We start from the raw sequence: 25,847 nt of genomic DNA, 5'->3' as shown, positions 1-25,847 counted from the left end.
TAGAAAGGCCTCACAGAGAAGTTACTAGCAAATCTTGAAGAAATAAGGGAAATGAGTGATGCAGCTATCTGAGGGAAGCAGATTCCAGACAGGGAAAAAGCAAGAGCAGAGGCCCTTAGGGAAGAGCATGCCTGGATGAACCAGGAATAACAAGGAAGCCAGTGGCTGGAGCGAGTGAAGGGGGCCAGTAGTTAGGGATGAGGACTTTGAGGCTTGAGGGTGTATGTCTGTGGCAGGCCATTGTAAGGACTTTAGCCTTTTTTTTTTTTTTTTTTTTTTTTTTTTTTTTTTTTGAGACAGAGTCTTGCTTTGTCCCCCAGGCTGGAGTGCAGTGGCGTGATATTGGCTCACTGCACCCTCCGCCTCTCAGGTTCAAGCAATTCTCCTGCCTCAGCCTCCTCAGTAGCTGGGATTACAGGTGCCTGCCACCATGCCTGGCAAATTTTTGTATTTAGTAGAGACGGGGTTTTACCATGTTGGCCAGGCTGGTCTTGAACTCCTGACCTCAGGTGATCCACCAGCCTCGGCCTCCCAAAGTGCTGGGATTACAGGCATGAGCCACCACGCCCAGCCGGACTTTAGCTTTTATGTGAGCAAACGATGATGTGAACATTGTGCTTTAATGTAGAGTTGGTGTTATTCACAGTTGATGGTTTTAAGAGGCAGCATAGCAAAGAACATGTACATAGCCAGATTGCCTGAATTTTAATTCTGGCTCCACTTACCTTGAGCAAGTCACTTAACCTGTTCATGCCTCAGTTTCCCCAAAATAGAAATAATAATGTTCGTCTTACAGGATTGTTGTGAAGACTCAACGAGTTCAATCAGAATAAAGCATTTAGAATGGTATCTGGCACATGGTAAATGCTATATGTGTTTGTTGAATAAACATCCTGGTATATGGGGGACTATTAATATAAGAGAACTGAAATATGAATAATATTACCCAGGTGATTCCCTAGTTTATATTGGGCTGAAAGAGGAGCTCAGATAATTTTCTCTGTTTTCAGTTTTGCTCCCCACCTCGACTTTCTTTTAAGAGGTCAGAATGAAAAGAATTCAGTCGTCTTTTAGTCTCTAGTAACTACTAAAACTGTGTTTCCAATATTATACAGTAGTGAAGGGGTTAAACATGTTAGGCTGTTTAATTTATAACCTCACCTGAGAAAAGAATCTACTTAAAATTTGCTATGGTGTGGTAAAGACTGTGGAACAAAACTGAGTGTCTTCTGTTAGTATATTAGGACCTCTTGTTGACTTTTGCCCCAATTTAAATGTTAATACATTTCAGAGTCACTGCTAGTTGGATTGAAGCACACCTCCCAGATGATTCTAAAGACACATGGAAGAAGAGGGGGAATGTGGATTATGTGGTACTTCTTGACTGGTTTAGTTCTGCCAAAGATTTACAGATTGGAACAACTCTCCGGAGTCTGAAAGATGCACTTTTCAAGGTTTGCAAGTTTCATTGTTTATGGTAATTGCAGGGCACCTCTGGTTGTTAGAAAGGCATGTTAACTAGTTGTTTATCTTAAATACTAAAAGATTCATCATGCCTTTTTCCTTTTTTTTTTTTTGAGACTGAGTCTCACTCTGTTGCCCAAGCTGGAGTACAGTGGCGTGATCTCAGCTCACTGCAACCTCCACCTCCCAGGTTCAGGCGATTCTCCTGCCTCAGCCTCCTGAGTAGCTGGGACTACAGGCATGAGCCACAACACCAGGCTAATTTTTGTATTTTTAGAAGAGAGGGGGTTTCACCATGTTGGCCAGGCTGGTCTCAAACTCCTGACCTCAGGTGATCCACCTGCCTTGGCCTCCCAAAGTGCTGGGATTACAGGCTTGAGCATCTGCGCCCAGCCCATCATGCTTTGATTGTAGAATTTTTTATAAATTCAGATTTAAAAGATTTGTTTTGGCTGGGTGTGGTAAAATTAAAAGTTAGGTGGGAAAAGATCTTATAAGATTTCAAGACGGCCGGGCGTGGTGGTTCACGCCTGTAATCCCAGCACTTTGGGAGGCGAGGTGGGTGGATCACGAGGTCAGGAGATCGAGACCATCCTGGCTAACACGGTGAAACCCCATCCTACTAAAAAATACAAAAAAATTAGCCGGGCGCGGTGGTGGGGGCCTGTAGTCCCAGCTACTCGGGAGGCTGTGGCAGGAGAACGGCAGGAACCCGGGAGGCGGAGTTTGCAGTGAGCAGAGATCGCGCCACTCCACTCCAGCCTGGGTGACAGAGCGAGACTCTGTCTCAAAAAAAAGATTACAAGGCAGGGCCAGGTGTGGTGGCTCACGCCTGTAATCCCAGCACTTTGGGAAGCTGAGGCCGGCAGATCACCTGAGGTTAGGAGTTCAAGACCAGCTTGACCAACATGGAGAAACCTCGTCTCTACTAAAAACAAAAAATTAGTCGGGCGTGGTGGTGTGCGCCTGTAATCCCAGCTACTCAGGAGGCTGAGGTAGGAGAATCCGGGAGGTGGAGGTTGCGGTCAGCCAAGATCACACCATTGCACTCCAGCCTGGGCAACAAGAGCGAAACTCTGTCTCACACACACACACAAAAAGATTACAAGGCAGAAGACAGGCAGAAATATTTACAACACATATGGCAGTGGTTTAAAATACCTAAAATCCAAAGAGCTTCTACAAATAAGAAAAATACTTAAGATAAAATAGTAACATAAGTTGTAGGCACAGATAGCCATGAACAGAAAGTGAAATGCAAGTGGATGTAACCATAAAAATGGCAACTTTACTAGTATCAGATAAATGCATATTAAAATGAGTGCCATTTTCACTGATGAAGTTAACAAAGGTTTAAACAATAATACGGCTGTCCTCAGTATTTGTGGGGGATTGATGCTAGGACCCCCCACAAATACCAAAATCCATGGATATTCAAGTTTCTTACATAAAATGGTATAGTATTTGCATATAAACTACACATATTCTCTCATATACTTTAAATCCTCTGTAGATTCCTTATAATAACTAATAAAAAGTAAGTGCTTTGTAAATAGTTGTTATACCATATTGTTTGGAGAATAGTGACAAGAAAAAAGTCTGTACATGCCCAGTACAGGCATAACCATCATAGGCCTAACTATATATTTTTTAAATTTATTTGTTTAATTTTGATTGCCCTTCAGAAAGGCAGTCTTAAAAGCCTTAGAACAATTCATGCTATGACATAGGGAACCCAGAAATATATCTAAGTATGGGACAATTATATGAAACTGCCAGTATTCAACTGGCATTGACCTACAAATGGCAGTTTGGCAATTTCATAAAGTTCAAACTAAGATATGTGAATGATTAGTGTATGATAAAGGTGACATAAATCAATGAGGAAAAGGTGGATTGAAATGAATGGTTTGGGGACAACTGCCTAGCCAGTAAATAAAAGAGAATGGATCTCTACCTTATTTCTTAGACCGAGCGACATCTCAAATGAATAGAAGATATAAATGTATAGATTGAAACAGCGAACTATTAGGAGAAAGCATTGGTATGTTTTATTACCTTGATGTTAAACCAAGATGTCATAAAGGAAAATGAAGACTGTGTTTATGGCTGGCCTTGGTGGCTCACGCCTGTAATCCCAGCACTTTGGGAGGCCGAGGCAGGTGGATCACTTGAGGTCAGAAGCTGGAGACCAGCCTGGCCAACATGGCGAAACCCCATCTCTACTGAAAGTACAAAAATTTGCCGGACATGATGGCGGGCGCCTGTGATCCCAGCTACAGAGGAGGCTGAGGCAGGAGAATCGCTTGAACCCAGTGGGCGGAGGTTGCAATGAGCCGAGATTGCGCCACTTCACTCCAGCCTGGGCAAAAGAACGAAACTCCATCTCAAAAAGAAAAAACATTTAACCATGTTTAAAAAACAAAAACATAAAGTAAAAATCAGGAATAATGTTTACAATATATATGACAAAGACCTATTTTCCTTAATATTCAGAGTACATTCACTATTTACTAAAAAAATTGCAAATAACTATAGAAAAAGGGGCAAAGGATGCAATTATTAAATAGTTAAGTCATAGAACAATATAAATGCATAGTAAATAAATGAAAAAATGTCCAACTTCACTAATAAAGAAATGCTCATTAAAACAAGATACCATTTTATGTTCATCAGTTTTGTAAAAATTATAAAGATGTATAATGGGCATTCTCATATCCTGTTGGTTAAGTGTGTAAATTGGTATAGCCTTTCTGAAGGGCAGCTGGGCATCATATTAAACCAGCAGTTCTACTCCTAGGTAATTATCCTAAAGAAATATATATATATATATATATATATATATATATATATATATATAATTTTTTTTTTTTTTTTCCGAGATGAAGTCTCACTCTTATCCCCCAGGCTGGAGTGCAGTGGCTCAATCTCGGCTCACTGCAACCTCCGCCTCTCGGGTTCAAGCGATTCTCTTGCCTCAGCCTCCCAAGTAGCTGGGATTATAGGCACCTGCCACCACGCCCGGCTAATTTTTGTATGTTTAGTAGAGACGGGGTTTCACCATGTTGGTCAGGCTGGTCTCGAACTCCTGACCTCAGGTGATCCTCCCTCCTCAGCCTCCCAAAGTGCTGGGATTACAGGCGTGAGCCACCGTGCCCGGCCAATATATTTATATATTTTTTTAAGTGATCATTTCTAAGATTAGCAATATATTGAAAACCTTATAATGTTCATGTACCTTAGCTTAAGCAACTCCCTTTCTGGGAGTTTTCCTTAAGGAGGTGACTAGGTATGTGCATGTATAAGGATCTTTTGTGTTTATTTCAGCATTGCTTATAATTAAATGGGGAAAAAAACCCAAATGTTCAAATGATTGACTCAGTTTTGGGGTCTGTGTATAAAGTAAAATAGGCCATGCGCAGCGGCTCACGCCTATAAATCCCAGCACTTTGGGCTGAGCCAGGTCGATCACTTAAGCCCAGGAGTTCGAGACCAGCCTGGGCAACGTGCCACCTCACGAAAAGTACAAAAATTAGCTGGCTGTGTTGGCGCGTGCTTGTGGTACCAGCTACTGGGAAGGCTGAGGTGGGAGGATCAATAGAGCCCAAGAGGTCAAGGCTGCAGTGAGTCGTGATTATGCCGTTGCATTCCAACTTGGGTGATAGAGCAAGACCTTGTCAATCAGTCAACCAGTAGTCGAATATTACCTAGCATTGCAAATGATGATATAGCTCTATATTGATGAAAGATGTTCATAGAAAAGCAACATCATAAAGGTTTTATTGAAAACTCTCTATAAGAGTAAACTCCAGAATGTAAAGTGGTATGGGGGTGGTGAGGTTATGGGTCATTTTTGTTTTATATTTAGTAATTTATTTTCTAATTTTTCTTCTAAGATCATTGATTATTTGTATGGTTTTTTAAACCTCACCTATATAACCGTTTCATTTAATGTTGAATTTTGAATTCAGTTCTCATTTTGTCATTATTTAGAAGATAAATCTTGTCCTTAAGGGAACAACTTTAAAATTTAGAGTTGTTGTGTTTTTAGCTGTTGAAAGATTGCTGCCTTATTAAAAATATGATTTCCTTATTTATAGTGGGAAAGTAAAACTGTCCTGCGCAATGAGCCTTTGGTTTTAGAGGGAGGCTATGAAAACTGGCTCCTTTGTTATCCCCAGTATACAACAAATGCTAAGGTCACTCCACCCCCACAACGCCAGAATGAAGAGGTGTCTATCTCATGTATGTATGTGAAAATTTTTGTTTAAAATTGCTTTGGTAAAATATAGTTTAAAATTGTTTTCCTGGTGACATTCTTGGTTGTGTGTGCATTTGTCCTATTAGAGAGCAGTTTGTTTTCAGGCATAAAAATATAAGCCTGGAAGTTCGCATTTTCTTTAAGACTGTTGTAATTGTTTTTTCACTTAGTTTACATTTAATTATTACATGAACATGCATGAGAAATGTAAGTACTGTGTATGCGGTTTGCTGTTCTAAAAAACATTTTTATTTTTGGAATTTTAGTGGATTTTACTTATCCCTCATTGGAAGAATCAATTCCTTCTAAACCTGCTGCCCAGGTGCCACCTGCATCTATAGAAGTAGATGAAAATATAGAATTGATAAGTGATCAAAATGAGAGAATGGGACCACTGAATATATCAACTCCAGTTGAACCAGTTGCTGCTAAATCTGATGTTTCACCCATAATTCAGCCAGTGCCTAGTATAAAGAATGTTCCACAGGTATGTTCTTGATTTTAACTTTATTCTCGCTTTTGTTTTAATATTAAATGTATAGCTGGGCACAGTGCCTCACGCCTGTAATCCCAGCACTTTGGGAGGCTGAGAGGGGTGGATCACCTGAGGTCAGGAGTTTGAGACCAACCTGGCCAACATGGTGAAACCCCCCTCTCTACTAATAATACAAAAATTAGCTGGGCATGGTGGTGGGTGCCTATAAATCCAGCTGTTTGGGAGGCTGAGGCATGAGAATTGTTTGAACCCAGGAAGTGGAGGTTGCAGTGAGTCGAGATTGCACCACTGCACCCCAGCCTGGGTGACAGCAAGACTCTGTCTCAAAAAAAAAAAAGAATTAAATATATAGTAAAGAAACGAAGTTTAATATATAACCTTTAACATCTTAGAAAAAAGTATCAATGAGAAGAATCTGTATGTTTTGATAAATTTTTTGTTTAAAAATTTTTCATCATAATTCAGCGTTACCGCCACGCCTATATTAGAGTAGATAATTAAGGGATTTCCAGGCCAGTTGGCGATCCATTTGCTACAAACAATGCCAATAAAAGATTGCATTATCACAGTAAATTAGAATAGCCCTTTTGGGATTTTTTTGTATTATAATTTGACCCATAGTATTTTCATAAATAGCTTGGCTTACATATGATAGGTATGTGATGTCAGTATTTTGGTTTTAAAACAATGCTTTAGTTCCATTTCCTTAGAATTTGACACGCAAATAACAGGCATGTTTAACAATAATCATTTAAAAGTTTTTAAATAACCAAGACATTACAAATAAAAAAATTTTAGTTTTACAGCCTTCATTTGGGTTTATTTAAAGAAAGGTTAACTAATGTTCCCCCTCCATGCATTTCCCAATGACATTTTTTAGCATTCATTTTTAATTTTTTTCCCCAGATATATTTAAAACAGTATTTCACATTTAAAGTGGATGACGTTTGATTTGTGGAGCAGGTATTGAATAGGAAATCTGGTAATTTTTTGTTATAAACTGAAGTGGTTCATTTGTTCATTTTTTAAGGTCTTTTAGTATTGCAGAATAAAGTGCAGACTAAATAGATGTGATTAAACAACTTAAAGGGTGAATTTAGGAAATTCTAAAAAGAACTTATGTTATTGCATTTCCTTTCAACTTAATCTATTTAAACGCTAATCCTTTTGTGTCCGAACATAACTTTATGAGATACATACAATTTTCAGACATATTTTGAAGATCTTCTATATAAAAAGCATGAGGGCTGGGTGCCATGGCTCATGCCTGTAATCCCAACACTTTAGGAGGTGGAGGCAGGTGGGTCACCTGAGGTCAGGAGTTCCAGACCAGCCTTGTCAACATGGTGAAACCCCATCTCTACTGAAAATACCAAAATTAGCCAGGTGTGGTGGTGCATGCCTGCAGTCCCAGCTACTCAGGAGGCTGAGGCAGGAGAATCACATGAACCCAGGAAGCAGAGTTGTAGTGAGCCGAGATCGGGCCACTGCACTCCAGCCTGGGTGAGAGTGAGACTCTGTCTCAAAAAAAAAAAAATAAAAATAAAAATAAGCATGAAAGTTTGTAAATACAAGAGATGGATTCTTCTGATGTTTAGAAGGAGAGATCTATATAAAATCAGCCACAGCATAAGGCAGAATATCATAATTGCTCTACAAGGCACTGGAGCACAGAGCAAGGAGAATATTCTAGCTGAGAAGATCAAGGACATCTTCACGGAGACAGTATTTTATCTGGGCTTGAAGAATAGGATTGGAGGATGGAAGAAACAAGTAGAAAATTGTATGACCAAAGGCATAGGGCATGCTCTGGGGCCAGTGAACAGTTTTGGCATATGTGGGCACTAGTCCTTGTTGGAGAGAGGAAGTTATGATAGTAGATAAGATTAGAAGGATGGACAAGAGTCATCAAGAGAGACTTGGATCAAATTTGAATTTTGTCCTGTAGGCACAAGGAACCATTAAAGAATTTTAAACTTGAGAGTAACATGATCATAACTATACTTTTAAGATTAGGGAAAAATAGATCAAGCCACCAAAATGTAAATGGAAACAACATTTATTTTTGTTTCTGTTCCACCTCTTATTGTTAACCTCATCCCTATAGTGGTTCTTCCTACTTTATTCTCACATACATGCAGAAAAAAAGACAGGATTTTTGTTAAGAGGCAGAAAGAGAAGTGAACAGGAAAAAATTTATTTTTTCTACACTAACTTCGTTTTCTTTTTCTTTTCTTTTTTTTTTTTTTTTTTTTTTTTTTTGAAAACCATCTTGCCCTCTCATCCAGGCTGGAGGCTGGAGTGCAGTGGCGTGATCACAGCTCACTGCAGCCTCGACTTCCTGGGTTCAAGCAATCCTCCCACCTCAGCCTCCTGAGTAGCTGGGATTATAGGCACATGCCACCACACCTGGCTAATTTTCGTATTTTTTTGTAGAGATGGGGTTTTGCCATGTTGCCCAGGCTGGTCTCGAACTCCTGGCCTCAAGTGATCTACCTGGCTCGGCCTCCCAAAGTGCTGGTATTACAGGCGTGAGTCACTGCGCCTGGCAACTTGTTTTCTAGTAGAAAAGCATAAATTCGTTTTGTAAGAACACTATGTAGATTGTTATTGGCACATGTTCTTACAAGTTTTTATTTTTGTTTCAGTACACAGTATTCTCAAGAAATGATGTTAGGGTCACTTCTCTAGTGTTAATATGCTGTTAAATTGAGGTAATAAACATTTAACTCATTAAATCAGGAACTTAGGTAGTTTATTACACAACTTGAAGGAAACCAGTTAGTATTTTACCTCCTGTAAAAGTTGTTAGGGAGGATTGCATTTGTTCCCTCAGTAACATAGTTATTAACTGTGCCAGGCACAGTCTCCATCCTTTCAGAGCTTATATTCTAGGAGGGAAGAAAAATTTTAAATAAGTAATTATAGTTATTTGATCAGAATTCCGATAGAGGGAGAAGAATAAAGTATTATAAGAGCATGTATCAGGGGACTTGGCTAGTTCTAGGAACCAGGGAAGTCTTTGCAGAGGGAGAGATGTGTAAGCCAAGAACTAATGTGGGCATTATCTAGATGAACAGCTGATAGACCTAAGTTGGGAAGGAGCATGGCGTCTTGGAATAATTTTTTTTTAAGGTAAGTATAGCTGGTATACACAGCCATATGACTGGAGAGGTAGGCAGATGTAAGACCATACAGGGCATTACAGGCTATGGTAAAGATTTTAGGTGTACTGAGAGCATAGTGGGTATCAAATTTGTGTTAAAATGAGTACTCTGGCTATAATGTGGAGAAACAGATTGGGGGGCGGGGGCAAGAGAAGAGATGGGCAACTAGTTGAAAGCTATGCTGTAGTCCTGGTGAGAGAGGAGGTTGGCATGGTCTTGGCCTGTGGTAGAAGAGATGGAGGGACAGATATAGGAGGAAAATTAACAGTGTGCAGAAGGATATGGGAAGAACATATCATGGGACTCAGGTTTTTGATTTGTGCAACTATTGGGAGAGTGAGAGTGGTTACAACCATGAGATTAGGACCATGTTTGTGGGGGTGGGGGGAATCGTGAATCCATTTTGGCTATATGAGGTTTGAGATATATGTGTTGACACTCAAATGGAAATATTGGGTAGGCATTTGGATACCTGGAAGTGGAACTTAAGTCTAGGTATGCCCAGGTCTAGGTTTTATGTTTTAGAATAAAGACATTTTTAACTCTTTTGTATACAAAACACTCAGGAAGAATTGAAAGTGTTGAATCAAGAGGATGTAAGTTCCAGTGATGTTTGAATATCTCCCATTCAAGTTCTGTTTTATGAGAAATCTTGACACTGAGTAATTAACAAATAGATGTCCTGATAGATGTTGTCTCCACAGAGTGACACTTCTTTTATCACAACTTGATCTCAAGAACTGAGGTTATTTCCTGATTTTTGACAAAAATGTTTTGCTCTGGTTTTGTTGCTCTAGATTGATCGTACTAAAAAACCAGCAGTCAAATTGCCTGAAGAGCATAGAATAAAATCTGAAAGTACAAACCATGAGCAACAATCTCCTCAGAATGGAAAAGTTATTCCTGATCGTTCCACCAAGCCAGTAGTTTTTTCTTCAACTCTCATGTTAACAGATGAAGAAAAGGCTCGTATTCATGCAGAAACTGCTCTTCTAATGGAAAAAAACAAACAAGAAAAAGAACTTCGGGAAAGGCAGCAAGAGGAACAGAAAGAGAAACTGAGGAAGGAAGAACAAGAACAAAAAGCCAAAAAGAAACAAGAAGCTGAAGAAAATGAAATTACAGAGAAGCAACAAAAAGCAAAAGAAGAAATGGAGAAGAAAGAAAGTGAACAGGCCAAGAAAGAAGATAAAGAAACCTCAGCAAAGAGGGGCAAAGAAATAACAGGAGTAAAAAGACAAAGTAAAAGTGAACATGAAACTTCTGATGCCAAGAAATCTGTAGAAGATAGGGGCAAAAGGTGTCCAACCCCAGAAGTACAGAAAAAGTCAACAGGAGATGTGCCCCATACATCTGCGACAGGGGATTCAGGTTCAGGCAAGGTAAGCAGAAACAGTACAAATTGCCAACGAAGTGAAAGAAAATGTATATGAAAATGTGAAAACACCAGTGGCATTCCATAAAAGGGCAGGCATTTCAAATAGTCTTTTCAGGGGTGATAGAATGTACTGATCTATCCACATTTGCTCACCTATTCTCCTTTGAGGCCAGTGCCATACATTTATGAAATGATTGGTTGGGAATGAAATTGCTTTTTGTATATTACATCTATAAAATGCAATATATTTCAAATAATTGAGATAAATAGCTACATTCTTCATTTTTATGTTTGATGTATGATCATGGAAAGACTAGAGTGAAATATAATCTCCTCAGTATGGGGGAACTAGATGCCAATATTTGTATGATAGAATTTATGTCTGTTTAGAATATATCCAAAATCAGTGACATCTAAATGGCCTAACATTTATCTTTGCATATAATGATTTTTTGGTCAGATCGGTGTCATTTTGTTTCTTGTTTTGTCTATTCAAATAATATTGGCAAATAACCCAATTAATTTTGCCCTTGGCTACACACCCAAAATTGATAGCCGTAATTTTAGGGGACTTTTTTTGTTATTCTTTTTCAATCTCTAATAATGCCATGCTTTTCTTTTTTTTCTTCATTATGTCATTAACAATGCCTTTTCCTTTTGAACACCAAGTATATGTTTATAATACCAAGAACAGTTATAGTCCTTTTTACGTATGTATAAATGGAAAAAACATTTTTAGCAGTGTGGAAATGACTTCTAATGGAAGGTGGGATACCATCTTTACAGAATGTCAATTTCTATACTTCTCAAACACAATTCAGGCATGTTACCAAAATTAATTCATAGTCAAGCTGCTCTTATCCAGGAAACACTTATCTGGTAATCTCTGCTATTAAAAAAGATAGCTTCCATGCAAAACTTCTAAACACCCCAAATTGGGGATATGAAGCCCATGTACTAAAACTCTCTAATTTTACTCACAGGAGGAGCAAAACATGTGCACTCCAAGATACAATTTAAGTGTTATTCATTGAGTAGCTACTATATGCCAAGTATTTTCACTGCATTATCTTATTTACCCCTAATGATAACCCCATAAGGTATTCAATTTACAAGTGAACCTGAAGTTTAGAGGTTAAGTATTTGCGTAAGATCACATAGACGGTGAGATTCCAAAGCCAGTTCTTTTCCATCTTGCTATACTAGAGGCATGCAGTCTTTAGAACTGAAATCATTCATATTTGTGGTCATTTAGTATATAGGTGCCAAATATTCCTACACATCTAAGATTGCATTCCTTGTGTGCTCCTTTTAAAAGTAGGAGAAATATGTAATTTATTCTAGAATAAATTTTGTTAAAATTATCAATTTTACTTTTAATTTTAAAAAGTTCTTAGTAGAGTTATTTTAAAATAAGATATAAAACTAAAATTAGTTTTTAAAAAGAATCTACGGGCTGGGCGCGTTGGCCCACGCCTATAATCCCAGCACTTTGGGAGGCCTAGATGAGCGGATCACTTGGTCAGGAGATCAAGATGATCCTGGCTAACATGGTAAAACCCTGTCTCTACTAAAAATACAAAAAATTAGCCAGGTGTGGTGGCGGGCACCTGTAGTCCCAGCTACTCGGGAGGCTGAGGCAGGAGAATCGCTTGAACCCATGTGGCAGAGGTTGCAGTGAGCGAAGATTGTGCCACTGCACTCCAGCCTGGGTGACAGAGCGAGACTCAGTCTCCAAAAAAAAAAAAAGAATCTGTGATGTTATAAGAAGATATGAATATAGATTTTTGCATTTTTTACTATTGGTCTGTATCTTAATTTCTTCATTCTCTTGAATACTTTTAAATTTTTTGAAGCACAACTCCTTTCAAGGTAACCAAAATCGTAATAGTATTTAAATAAAAGAATAATGTTCAAGTTAGGTCATGGTGAATATACATTAATGATCAGCATTTTATACGTGGCCATGTAGTGTGAACCAGTGCTCCACAATCCACTTTGATTTTCATCTTTTTTTTTCTTCACTGATTCATCACAGTTCTTTAGTTTTTTAAGTATTTTGAATGTGACAGTAAAATATAATAAAATTTTCAGAGGCCTTTTTTTTTCTCCTTTTACATTTTCATTCTCATAGATTTGGTTGTGTTAGCTAGTAGCTTTATGTTGGGAGGAGAGTTAAAGTTTTCTTTCACTTCTGTAATTTTAATAATTTTACAGCCATTTAAGATTAAAGGACAACCAGAAAGTGGAATTCTAAGGACAGGAACTTTTAGAGAGGATACAGACGATACCGAAAGAAATAAAGTAAGTAGTTTATTGCAGGAAAAAACTGGAAAAAACAAACAAACATGGATTATAACTATGTGATTATCTTACCACACTGTCATCTTTTATCATGAGATCTACAGTGTAAGGGGATCGTTGCCATCTTTGGTAGCTGGTGTTTTGCTTGTTTTTGCATGATCAATCCATTTATATGCTAAAGGAAATAGAGTTTGTCTTCCTGTTTAAAGTGTGACAGCATATCCTATTTATTTTATGAAAGTAAAAAATGTTTAGGCATTACCCTATGATGCGGCAATTCTACTGCAGGGTATATACCCAAAAGAATTGCAAACAAGAAGTATTTGTACACCCATGTATTATTCATAATAGCCGAAAAATGGAAGCAACCCAAATGTCCATCAGCAGGTGAATCCATAAACAAATATGGTATGTACATATAATGGAATATTATTCAGCCTTAAAAAGGAAAGAAATTCTGACACGTTACAACATGGATGAACCTTGAGGTCATTTGCTGAGTTAAATAAGCCAGTTGCAGGATAAATACTGAATGATTCCATTTCTATGAGGTTTGTAAAGTAGGCAGATTTATAGAGACAGAAAGTAGAATGGTGGTTGTTAGAGCTGGAGAAAGGGGAAATGGGGAGTTATTGTTAAGTAGGTACAGAGTTTCAGTTTTACAAGATGAAAAGAGTTCTGGAGATTGTTGGCACAGCAATATACTTAATATCACTAACCAGTGCACCTAAAAATGGTTAAGATGGTAAATTTTATGTTATGTGTATTTCGTCACAATTTTTTAAATACATAGGCTTTGTATAAGACATCTTTGCCGGGCGCGGTGGCTCACGCTTGTAATCCCAGCACTTTGGGAGGCCAAGGCAGGCGGATCACGAGGTCAGGAGATCGAGACCATCTTGGCTAACATGGTGAAACCCCGTCTCTACTAAAAATACAAAAAAAAATTAGCTGGGCATGGTGGCAGGCACCTGTAGTCCCAGCTACTCGGGAGGCTGAGGCAGGAGAATGGCATGAACCAGGGAGGTGGAGCTTGCAGTGAGTCGAGATTGGGCCACTGCACTCCAGCCTGGGCAACAGAGCGAGACTCTATCTCAAAAAAAAAAAAAAATGGCATCTTTGCCTTTGTTTTTCCTTCAGAGCTTGAGATACAATTTGCGTACCATAAAATTCACCCAATTTTAGCATGCAGTTCAGTGATTTTTTTTTTTTTTTTTTTAGTAATTTAGTGTTGTGAAACCATTAATACAATCCAATTTTAGAACATTGCCGTCACACCAAAAAGACCCCATGCCCAATTTAGTCTACCCTAAAGCCCAGGCAACACTGAGTCTACTCTCTGTTTCCATAAATCTGCCTTCTCTGGGATATATATACAGTCTTCCCTTGGTATCTGTAGATGACTGGTTCCACAACCTCCCTGTCATACCAAAATCTGAGGATGCTCAAGTCCCTTATATAAAATGGTACAGTGTTTGCATATAACCTATACATATCCTCCTATATACTTTAAATCATCTCTAGATTATATACCTAACACAATGTAAATGCTGTGAAAGTAGATGTTATCCTGTATTGTTTAGGGAATAATAAAAGCCTGCACATGTTCAGTACACCCAGGATTTTTTTTTCAAGTATTTTCAATTTGTAGATGGTTGAATTCACAGATGCAGAACCGATGAATACAGAGGACCGACTCCATATCCAATCTAAATCTATGTGAATTTAACATGTTAAATTTTTGTTAAGTCATTCTGCTGTATTTTGCCATTAAAAAAATCTGAGACCAGCCTTGGCAACATAGCAAGACCCCATTTCTCCACAGAAAGGGTATGGTTGCTCCTGCCTGTGATTCCAGCACTTTGGGAGGCTGAGGCAGGTGGATCGCTTGAGCCCCAGGAGTTCAAGACCAGCCTGGGCAACATGGCAAAACCCTGTCTCTAGAAAAAAATATAAAAAAATTAGCCGGGTTTGGTGGTGCCTGCCTGTAGTCCCAGCTAGTTGAGAGGCTGAGGTGGGAGGATGACCTGATCCTGGGAAGGTCAAGGATACAGTGAGCCGTGATCATGCTACTGCATTCCGGCCTAGGCAACAAGGGTGAGACCCTGTCTCAAACAAAAGCGGAAAAAATGACATAAAATATATTAAGGCTAGAATGACTGACTGAATTCACAGTTTTCTTATTTTTGACTGCAACAGTTAAAGAGCCACAGCAACAACAAACCCATTGATATTTATACAAAAAAAGTTCATTAACTACAGAAGTCAAATAATTTATATAATTTATTTGTTTAGATCTAAGATTAACTAAATATAACACATAACCCATTAAAACCATGTTATGTAAGAATGATACAATGGACTTTGGGGACTTGGGGGCAAGGGATAAAAGACTACAAATAGGATGCAGTGTATACTGCTCAGGTGATGGGTGCACTAAAATCTCACAAATCACCACTAAAGAACTTACTAATGGCCGGGTGCAGTGGCTCACACCTGTAATCCCAACACTTTGGGAGGCTGAGGTGGGAGGATCATTTAAGGCCAGGAGTTTGAGACCAGCCTGGCCAACATGATGAAACCCTGTCTCAACGAAAAGTAGCCGGGCGTGGTGGCACGTGCCTGTAGTCCCAGCTACTTGGGAGGCTGAGGCAGGAGAACCGCTTGAACCCAGGAGGCAGAGGTTGCAGTGAGTTGAGATCACGCCACTGCACTCCAGCCTGGGCAACAGAGCAAGACTCTGTCTGGGAAAAAAAAAAAAAAGAACTTACTAATGTAACCAAATACCACCTGTACCCCAATAACCTATGGAAAAATAAAAACAGAAAAAAACACGTTTTATTAAAGTTCTTCTAAGAACCAAAAATAAAATTTCTTAAGATGTGTAAACCTGACAAAAATTAAGAACTTAAGCCTTAGTCAAACAGCAGTGCTCCAAAAGTGAAACCCAAAGGAGCTGAAAATGAGTTAACAATAAGAGAAAATGAAGAGAGAGAGATGTATGTATACACATGCCTTCTCTTCTCCTGACACCCTTCTGTTCCTTTTAAAGAGAAAGAGTAGGGATTAGATGACCAGAACCACAAAGTGAAGACTAAAAAATAGAAAGTGAAAATTGAGGTTTGCAGTTACTCCCACTGGTCCTGACATTCTAAGCAGGGCTTCACACCAGCTACAGCCAAGGTCTTTGGCAACATTGAAAGGAAAGCAAAAGTTGTCTTTGTTGGCCACCCACCATCTTGCCCCATCTCTGCCCTTCAGGAAGCAAGGGTACTCAATATATCTTCTGGCTGTCTTAAATCTCATACTGTATGATCCACTCTACACTCATTCTGTGTAAAATGCCACAGACAACTAAGTATTGATTAAATAGCATTTTAAAGTAATTCTCACGTATTAAGAAGGTTCAATAAAACTTACTGTATTTGCTGAGCAACTACTATGTCTCTAGCACTGTGCTAAATGCTTGAGGGCAGTGTTTTTAAAATCCATAAGGTCATAATCAGTGTAAGTATAAGCCTAAGTGTGGTGGCACACGCCTGCAGACCCAGCTACTTGTGAGAGTGAGGCAAGAGAATCATTTGTGCCAAGGGTTCAAGAACAGCCTCAGCAATGTAGTGAAACCCCATCTCTAAAATTTTTTTAAATGATATTTGCAAACATTTTCTCCCAATATGTGGCTTATCTTTTCGTTTTCTTGATGGAGTTTCTTGAAGCACAAAAGTTTTTGTGGAAGTCCATTCTGTCATATTTTTCACATGTGGATTGTGCTCTTGGTATTGTATCTAAGGAACATTTTTTTGACCCAAAGTCATAAAGTAATAAAGATGTTTTCTTCTTAAGGTTTTAGTTTTGTTCCTTAGATCTATGATCCATTTCAAGTTAATTTTTATATATAGTGTGGTTAGGATCTAAATCCATCTTTTTGCATGTGGATATTTAGTTGTGCCATTTGCCTTCATTTTGGCAGAATTTTTTTCCAGCACACATATTCTATTTATTACATGTTTGTATTCAACAGAATTTGTCACCAGGCAGGAGTACAGTGGCGTGATCATAGCTCACCTGACCACCTGGGCTCAAGCCTTGACCACTTGGCTCAAGCGATCCTCCCACCTCGGCTTCCTGAGTAGCTAGGACCACAGGTGCATGCCACCAAGGTTGGCTTTTTTTTTTTGGAGATGGAGTCTTGCTCTGCCACCCAGGCAGGAGTGCAGTGGCACAAACTCAGCTCATTGCAACCTCCACCTCCCAGGTTCAAGCAATTCTGCCTCAGTCTCCCGAGTAGCTGGAATTATAGGTGCATACCACCATGGCTGGCTAATTTTTGTATTTTTTTTTTTAGCAGAGATGGGGTTTCATCCTGTTGCCCAGGCTGGTCTCAAACTCCTGACCTCAGGTGATCCACCTGCCTTGGCCTCCCAAAGTGCTGGGATTACAGGCGTGAGCCACTGTGCCCGGCCAAACCTGGCTAATTTTTAAAATTTTTTCGTAGAGACGGGGTCTGTGTTGCCCAGGCTGATCTCAGAACTCCTGGGCTCAAGAGATCCTCCTGCCTTGGCCTCCCAAAGTGCTGAATTACAGGCGTGAGCCAACCTGCCTGGCCTAGAATGTATGTATCTTAAGACATGAAGAATATAAAAATAGAAATGGGTGGTTCATCAGGCGTTTTTGTTTTCTATTAATAATTTTTTAAAGGAAGTGGAAGTATCACATTCAATTACATTGAAGTTGATGCCTCAATATATTGGTTTGTTTTTACTTATATAACATTTCATCAGTATTTTGTGGGATGAATGAATATAGAAGAAGAAATGTTAGGAGAGCAAGATGACTTTAGGTAGATTTAGAATAAGCCATGATAATGAAATTTTGTAGCCTTTCTTGTGAATATTCATTTGCTAGGATGCTGTAACGTCTATTCTCTACTTACACCTCTTAGCATACAGAGAAAGGGCACACTTAGTCCTAAAGAATACATTAGGTTTATATTTTATGTAATCGTTTGCTGTGGAAAACTAAAAAAAAAATTTTTGACTAAAATGCCTTGAGATGCAAAATTAAAAAAAAGAATGTGGCCTTTCTTATTTGCTTGGATCCACTGTCTTCCTCCCGGTGAACTACCACAGAAGGCCATCTACCTCCACCTTGCCACCTGCTATCATTACAGGCTTAGACATACCCCTCTACACCTTGGTATAGTAATATTTGGACTTTGAGAAAAAGATAATTTTTTTCATCTCTGAATCTGTTTCTTAAAATATGAAGGACAGCCAAGGCAAGGTTTTTTGATTCTTTGGTACAAGTAGCTTAAGTTTTTATATGACAAAATTTAATTGAAAAATCAGATTTTTAAAAAAAAAATTTTTAATTTTTTTTTTTTTTTTATTTTAATTAGGCTCAACGAGAACCTTTGACAAGAGCACGAAGTGAAGAAATGGGGAGGATCGTACCAGGACTGCCTTCAGGCTGGGCCAAGGTAAAAGTCAGAATTAGCAGTAAAATAGCCACTGTGTTCCTAAAAAATGTTTGTTTATTTTACACCTTCTGTAATGCAGTCAATTCCATTTCTCCATTATAGAGAACATAGCTTATTCCCCTAATTATAACAGGCTGAGATTTCTCAATACCCAACCTGAGATGCTGGCTACAATATATGAGCATTCTGGCATTTATCATTTAGAAATGGTGTATTACTTTAAAACTAAATTTCGTTTGAAGTTTATCACCATTTTATTCGAATTATTTTAATCCAAAAGTAAATTTAGCAGAATACTTTGGAGTGTTTTCTTTGTTTATATAATGCTTATTTTTGTTTTTTGACCTGTTTTTTTTTTTTTTTCTTTTCCATCTAAGTTTCTTGACCCAATCACTGGAACCTTTCGTTATTACCATTCACCCACCAACACTGTTCATATGTACCCACCGGAAATGGCTCCTTCATCTGCACCTCCTTCCACCCCTCCAACTCATAAAGCCAAGCCACAGATTCCTGCTGAGCGGGATAGGGAACCTTCCAAACTGAAGCGCTCCTACTCCTCCCCAGATATAACCCAGGCTATTCAAGAGGAAGAGAAGAGGAAGCCAACAGTAACTCCAACGGTTAATCGGGAAAACAAGTATGTTTATCTTAACTCCTAGAACTAAAATAATGTGCTGTATTTCAAAATTTCTACTCTGAATCTATCAGCATGTTAGTGTCAGGGAGTTGGAAATTTCTGTGGATGGCTATACCAGCCGTTATTATTTACCACAGAGAACAAAACGAATGAATAGAGAAAATGTTGTTGGTTTTTCTCCCAAGTGCTCACTTAATATCATACCAGAGAGGATTATTTTAAGTGTTAATGTAGATATAAAATCATTGTTATGTTTTACAGTTTCATGCCATAGTACCCTCACGTTTTTCATAGACCTCCTGTGGTCCTGGAATCTCCCTTTGAGGACCATAATTTTCAGGAATATTGAGCTTGCCTTATTACAGCACTCAAGTTCCAAACTTTTTTTTCCCTTAGCCAATAATGTAAGCGAAGTTTTCCTATAGTATTAAAATAACAAGCACTTTAGTATATCATCCTCTAATCCTTATTCTGTTCCTTTTTCCTTCATTGTATTTTTGCTATTCTGTTTACAAATAGTGACCAATAGGTTAGGTTTCCCAAAATAGTTTCATTTAGCTATACTTCTGGCTTTGTCCCTTTTGGAATCCTCTTAGCTTACGACTGATAGGGCTATGAGGAGATGATTTAAGTCTGTTTACCACTTCTAATCTTTACTTTTTTGGGAGGAGGGGGGCAATAGTTGGAAGTATAAATAAATGGTTTTTTTTTCCCATTTATTATATACTTGTATTTGCTAAGGAATTTTAATTAGGCTGTCTTTTAAGCCTAATCCTAAGTTGAACACATCCTAAGAAAGTTGAAATTTTTTCTGAGAACTTACCCTGCCAGGTGCAGACTTATTCAAAGGAGCTTTTAAAAATTCAATTAATCTTTTAGGGTTCATTATAACAACTAGTGAGATTTAATTTCTTCTTGAATCATCATTCTTAGTAAAGTGTTAATTTGATAATGTTTTAAGGACTATATGCTGTTCGTGTATTTTTTTATATATTGAACAGAAAAAGCACGCGAGTATGCACCTGAGTACATGTAAAGAAAAGCTGATAGAAATATAGTTTAATCTGTTCTCAGTATGACTTTTAGGGGTAGAAGAACGTTAAGGATTAATTAAAAAAGAAGAAAGACCTATCAGTTAAGATTTTCCTTATGCTTGAGCAGTTCTAGTAGTTCCACATATAAATCAAATACACCATATTACAGAAGTCTAGAAGGCATTCTCTGCCCCAGCACTGTCCAGCAGATCTTTCCGTAGTGATAGAAATGTACTATATCTGTGCTGTCCGGTATGGTTTGTGTCTACTTTGAAACGTGATTAGTGCAACTAAGGAATTTTTTTTTTTTTTTTTTTTTTTTTGAGACAGAATCTCACCCTGTCACCCAGGCTGAAGTGCAGTGGCATGATCTCAGTTCACTGCAACGTCTGCCTCCTCAAGCGATTCTTCTGCCTCAGCCTCCTGAGTAGCTGGGACTATAGGCATCCACTACCATGCCCGGCTACTTTTTGTATTTTTAGTAGAGACGGGGTTTCACCACGTTGGCCAGGGTGGTCTCAAATTCCTGACCTCAGATGATCTGCCCGCCTCGGCCTCCCAAAGTGGTAGGATTATAGACATAAGCCATTGTGCCCAGCTGGAACTGTATTTTTTGACTGTAATTGTGTATCCATCCCTGGATAGTCAATACACTCTAAAGTAATAGTACCCAAATAACCTCTGCTTCCCTTGATATCTACTCCACAGTATGGTTTTTTTTGTTTTTGTTTTTTTATTATTCCTCATTTGGCATTCTGGGTGAGTTCAAACATTTGATAATGCCAAACTTCCAGGGATCATTTAAAGGAGTTCAAAAGAGGCTTCTCTACTAGAGCTCCTAGTTCATGAGAAGTGAGATAATCTATCTCAAGGTGTCTCCAAGAACCATGACCCACATTAAGAGGTTAAAGGTATGTGTTTCATGGGAAGGTCTCAGACCTTAGTCGTATGACTAATGTTAACCTAAATATTAAATGTCCTGGAAGGCCCAGCATCTTATGAGTTAACATATTAACTGTTTACAAGATGCCTGTGGTACAGGTGCTACAGTTTGCTGCCATTTATAGTATAGAACCTTAATTTCATATGCTCAGCATTTTAAGACATCTTGTATCCTTTTTCTTCCTCAGGCCAACATGTTATCCTAAAGCTGAGATCTCAAGGCTTTCTGCTTCTCAGATTCGGAACCTCAATCCTGTTTTTGGAGGTTCTGGACCAGCTCTTACTGGACTTCGTAACTTAGGAAATACTTGTTATATGAACTCAATATTGCAGTGCCTATGTAATGCTCCACATTTGGCTGATTATTTCAACCGAAACTGTTATCAGGATGATATTAACAGGTAAATAAATGTCATACTTTTTGCATTATAATGCTAAAAGGATGATCTAACCATATTTCCTGTCTTAGTCCATTAGTTTTCTGCTGCTATAACAAAATACCTGAGACTAGGTAATTTGTAAAGAATGGAAATTTATTTTCTCTTAGTTCTTGACTGGGAAGGCCATCATCTAGGTGCTGGCATCTGGTGAGCTTTTTTGCTGTATCCTCACATGGTAGAAGGTGGAAGGGCAAGAGGACAAACTCCTTCTGTCAAGCCCTTTAATAACGGCACCTAATCCTATTCACCAGGGAGGGGAGCCCTCATGGCCTTATCACCTCTTTAAAGGCCCCATCTCTTAATCCTGTCACATTGGCAACACCTGAATTTTGGAATCTTTGAAGTGAATCTGGTGGTAACCTATGAATAAGTAAGCATTTTGGTGTAGGGCTACAGTATGTGAATAATTTCATGTTAACATCAAGAACCCATTTTACCTTTCAAACCATGGTACTTACCACTCAGCTCCAGAGAAGTCAAATTAGGAAAGGGGAAAATATCTTTATCCTTAGGAATAATGAAGGCTGGGCATGGTGGCTCACACTGGTAATCCTAGCACTTTGGGAGGCTGATGTGGGCAGATCACTTGAAGCCCAGGAGTTTGAGACCAGCCTGGGCAACAAGGCAAAACTCTGTCTCTACAAAAATTAGCTAGGTGTGGTGACACATGCCTCTAGTCCCTGCTACTTGGGAGGCTGAGGTGGGAGGATCACCTGAGCCCAGAAGGTCAAGGCTGCAGTGAGCCGTGATTGTGCCACTATACTCCACCAGCTTGGGTGACAGAATGAGACCCTATCTCAAAAAAGAGTAAAGCCTTCTCTGATTAGTAAAGGACAGACAGGATGAGAGCAGTGCCGGAAGGCAGAACCTCGCTGTCATGAACTGGAGCCTGTTGATGATGAGGAGACGATGCAGGGCTTGCAGCCAAAAGAAGGAAGCTGAAGGGATGTAAGCAAGTCAGACTCAGATGAGAATCTGGTGGTAAGCCTGCAAATAAGTAGTTTAATGTAGTGCTACAGTATGTGAACAATTTCATGTTGACATCAAGAATCCACTGTACCTTGCTTAACTTTTAAATTTCCTTTATTGTTTTTTGTAACTTTTATTTGCACAGGTCAAATTTGTTGGGGCATAAAGGTGAAGTGGCAGAAGAATTTGGTATAATCATGAAAGCCCTGTGGACAGGACAGTATAGATATATCAGTCCAAAAGACTTTAAAATCACCATTGGGAAGATCAATGACCAGTTTGCAGGATACAGTCAGCAGGATTCACAAGAATTGCTTCTATTCCTAATGGATGGTCTCCATGAAGATCTAAATAAAGTAAGAAATTTGATTTTTCTAAGTTGCAGAGACTCTTTAGGGTTGCTCAGTAGCACTGTATTTTTATAGCAGTTTAAAATTCTAGTTGGTGATAGTTCAGTGCTTGTTTATTCAAATAGTGACTGTATAAGAGAATTATAAAACATCTGGTAAGTGTAATATTTGAAGCATATACAGTTGGTATTTACTAATTAACAAGCAGTATTGCTGAGAAATTTGCAAATGTTAAAATAGTTATTGGAGTTTGTGACCCACATGTATGTGAAAGTAAAATCATAAACAAATTATCTTATAAAAGATTATAGACAGTTTGAGCATTTTTATTGTATGCTATGTTTATATAATATGTATATGTTATTGTACATACCCTTATTCTTTTCTTTTTCCCAGTCCCTTAAAGTGGAACATGCCTTTATTCTTATACATCCTTCTAAAATAAGAATTACTTGGCTGGGCACAGTGGCTCATGCCTGTAATCCCAGCACTTTGGGAGGCCAAGGCTGGTGGATCACCTGAGGTCAGGAGTTTGAGACCAGCCTGGCCAATAGGGCAAAACCTCATCTCTACTAAAAATACAAAAATTGGCTGGGTGCAGTGGCATGTGCCTGTAATCACAGCTACTCAGGAGGCTGAAGCAGGAGAATCGCTTGAACCTGGGAGGCAGAAGTTGCAGTGAGCCGAGATTGCAGTGACCACTGCACTCCAGCCTGGGCAACACAGTGAGACTCTTTCTCAAAAAAAAAAAAAAAAAAAAAAAAAATTATTACATGTAACCAAATGACTCATGTGACTAGTTATTATAAAGGCATGTATGTATACATAAATGACCACCCTCCATTTATATACTACAACTTTTTAGCACTTTTTGTCTCACATACTTTTGGGGTCACTATTCTTAACCACTGAACAGATATATATATATACACATATATATATATAGAGAGAGAGAGGCTAGGGCAACAAAATTATATCTGTCCAGTTGTAGCCCTAATTCCCAGCTATATGTGGGATATCTTTTCTCAAAACCAAACTTTTTAGCTTTTTCTTTTTTTAGTAGAGATGGAGGGGGGGATCTCACTGTGTTGCACAAGTTGGTCTCGAACTCCTGCCCCCAAGCAGTCCTCCTGCCCTGGCCTCCCAGAATGCTGGGATTACAAGCATGAACCACCACATCTGGCCCTTTTCAGCTTTTTAAATAAAAATTTGGGAAATTTCAACAAGTCACATTCCTTCAATAAAGTGGTTTTTTTTTATATTTTTGGCTAGAATTATTTTTTGCCACACTCAAGGAGATCAGAACTCCTTTATGAGAACTACAGGTGTTTCTAAATCTGCCAAGTGTTTGTATTCACTTTTATTCTTTCAATTTATATTTAAGTGTTGCCTTTGAGATATTAATATAGAGCTTAAATCATCTTATTTCCAGGCTGATAATCGGAAGAGACATAAAGAAGAAAATAATGATCATCTCGATGACTTTAAAGCTGCAGAACATGCCTGGCAGAAACACAAGCAGCTCAATGAGTCTATTATTGTTGCACTTTTTCAGGGTCAATTCAAATCTACAGTACAGTGCCTCACATGTCACAAAAAGTCTAGGACATTTGAGGCCTTCATGTATTTGTCTCTACCGCTAGCATCCACAAGTAAATGTACATTACAGGTAAGTTTAAGATGTAAAGAGAAAATGATTTATTGGATAAAAATGCTGTTTTTATGGATATAGAGATGTAAATTTCTGGTCTTTACCCTTATAAACATTTTATCAGTAAAACTCAGCCGGGCGCGGTGGCTCATGCCTTGTACTCCCAGCACTTTGGGAGGCCGAGGTGGGCAGATCACGAGGTCAGGAGATCGAGACCATCCTGGTTAACACAGTGAAACCCCATCTCTACTAAAAATAGAAAAAATTAGCCGGGCGTGGTGGTGGGCACCTGTAGTCCCAGCTACTTGGGAGGCTGAGGCAGGAGAATGGCGTGAACCCGGGAGGCGGAGCTTACAGTGAGCTGAGATCTCGCCACTGCACTCCAGCCTAGGGGACAGAGCAAGACTCCGTCTTAAAAAAAAAAAAAAAAAAATTTATCGGTAAAACTCAATATAAATTCTGTTTTATAATTAGGCCTATGTAGATTAGAAAGAATTAGAAATTTCTTTTTTAAAGATACCTTTATTAAATATTCTTTCAGAATTGTTAGTATGTTTTTAAAAAGTTTTATAATTTGGAAAGTTGTCTGTTGACTAACTTAGGCCTACTTTTCATAAGCATTTGCTTTACATGGGGATATCAAATAAATATCCTGTTTTCCATGTATCAACAATGTTTCTTATATAAAAGCTTGTTGATACCTTTAGTCTTAAAGTACCTCCAGAATGTCATTTCCTCCAACAGGTTTTCCCTGATTGACCAGGTTAGGGGCTTTCCTGTGTCCTGTCACAACACACTGTAGGTAGCACTCACCACACTCTGTGCTGTCATTGTTCTCTTGTCTATGCTTCTCACTAGATCACAAGCTTTGGGAAGGCAGGAACTCTTTTGTGTAGATTGCTGTTGAATCACTGGTGCCTGCAGAGTGACTGACTAAATAGGTGCTCTCTGACATTATTGAAGAAACGAATTAACGAGTATCTGCTGCTTATTTTTTTCTGCCAGGATTGCCTTAGATTATTTTCCAAAGAAGAAAAACTCACAGATAACAACAGATTTTACTGCAGTCATTGCAGAGCTCGACGGGATTCTCTAAAAAAGATAGAAATCTGGAAGTTACCACCTGTGCTTTTAGTGCATCTGAAACGGTAAAGGGGAAAGTTTGTCCTCCTGTTCAGTGAAATTAAATGAGGGAATTTTAAGTTCTGTGTAATTTATACCTGTACTTCCTGCCATGGGTACATAACAAAGGACAATTATCTGGTTACAGTA

General features: G+C 38.6%; 1 protein-coding gene across 3 annotated transcripts in view; it reads left to right on the top strand.

The window, feature by feature from the left end:
* Positions 1-25,847, top strand: part of USP8 (ubiquitin specific peptidase 8) — a 75,716-nt gene that overhangs the window by 46,129 nt on the left and 3,740 nt on the right. For 2 of the 3 annotated variants that reach the window (XM_003266915.4, XM_030814103.1), the window contains 11 exons: positions 1,292-1,454; positions 5,565-5,709; positions 5,992-6,212; positions 10,186-10,770; positions 12,984-13,070; positions 18,469-18,549; positions 18,927-19,189; positions 21,354-21,566; positions 22,720-22,930; positions 24,357-24,593; positions 25,581-25,723. In XM_003266915.4, coding sequence (XP_003266963.1) covers positions 1,292-1,454; positions 5,565-5,709; positions 5,992-6,212; positions 10,186-10,770; positions 12,984-13,070; positions 18,469-18,549; positions 18,927-19,189; positions 21,354-21,566; positions 22,720-22,930; positions 24,357-24,593; positions 25,581-25,723 — 2,349 coding nt within the window. The remainder of the gene's footprint in view (positions 1-1,291; positions 1,455-5,564; positions 5,710-5,991; positions 6,213-10,185; positions 10,771-12,983; positions 13,071-18,468; positions 18,550-18,926; positions 19,190-21,353; positions 21,567-22,719; positions 22,931-24,356; positions 24,594-25,580; positions 25,724-25,847) is intronic. The other variant, XM_030814104.1, reaches the window with a different exon arrangement.

The sequence above is a fragment of the Nomascus leucogenys genome, chromosome 6 (genome assembly GCF_006542625.1).
Source record: "Nomascus leucogenys isolate Asia chromosome 6, Asia_NLE_v1, whole genome shotgun sequence".
NCBI classification, from domain to species: Eukaryota; Metazoa; Chordata; class Mammalia; order Primates; family Hylobatidae; genus Nomascus; species Nomascus leucogenys.
Note: the sequence above shows the minus strand (reverse complement) of the source record. Positions and strands in the feature narration are given on the sequence as shown.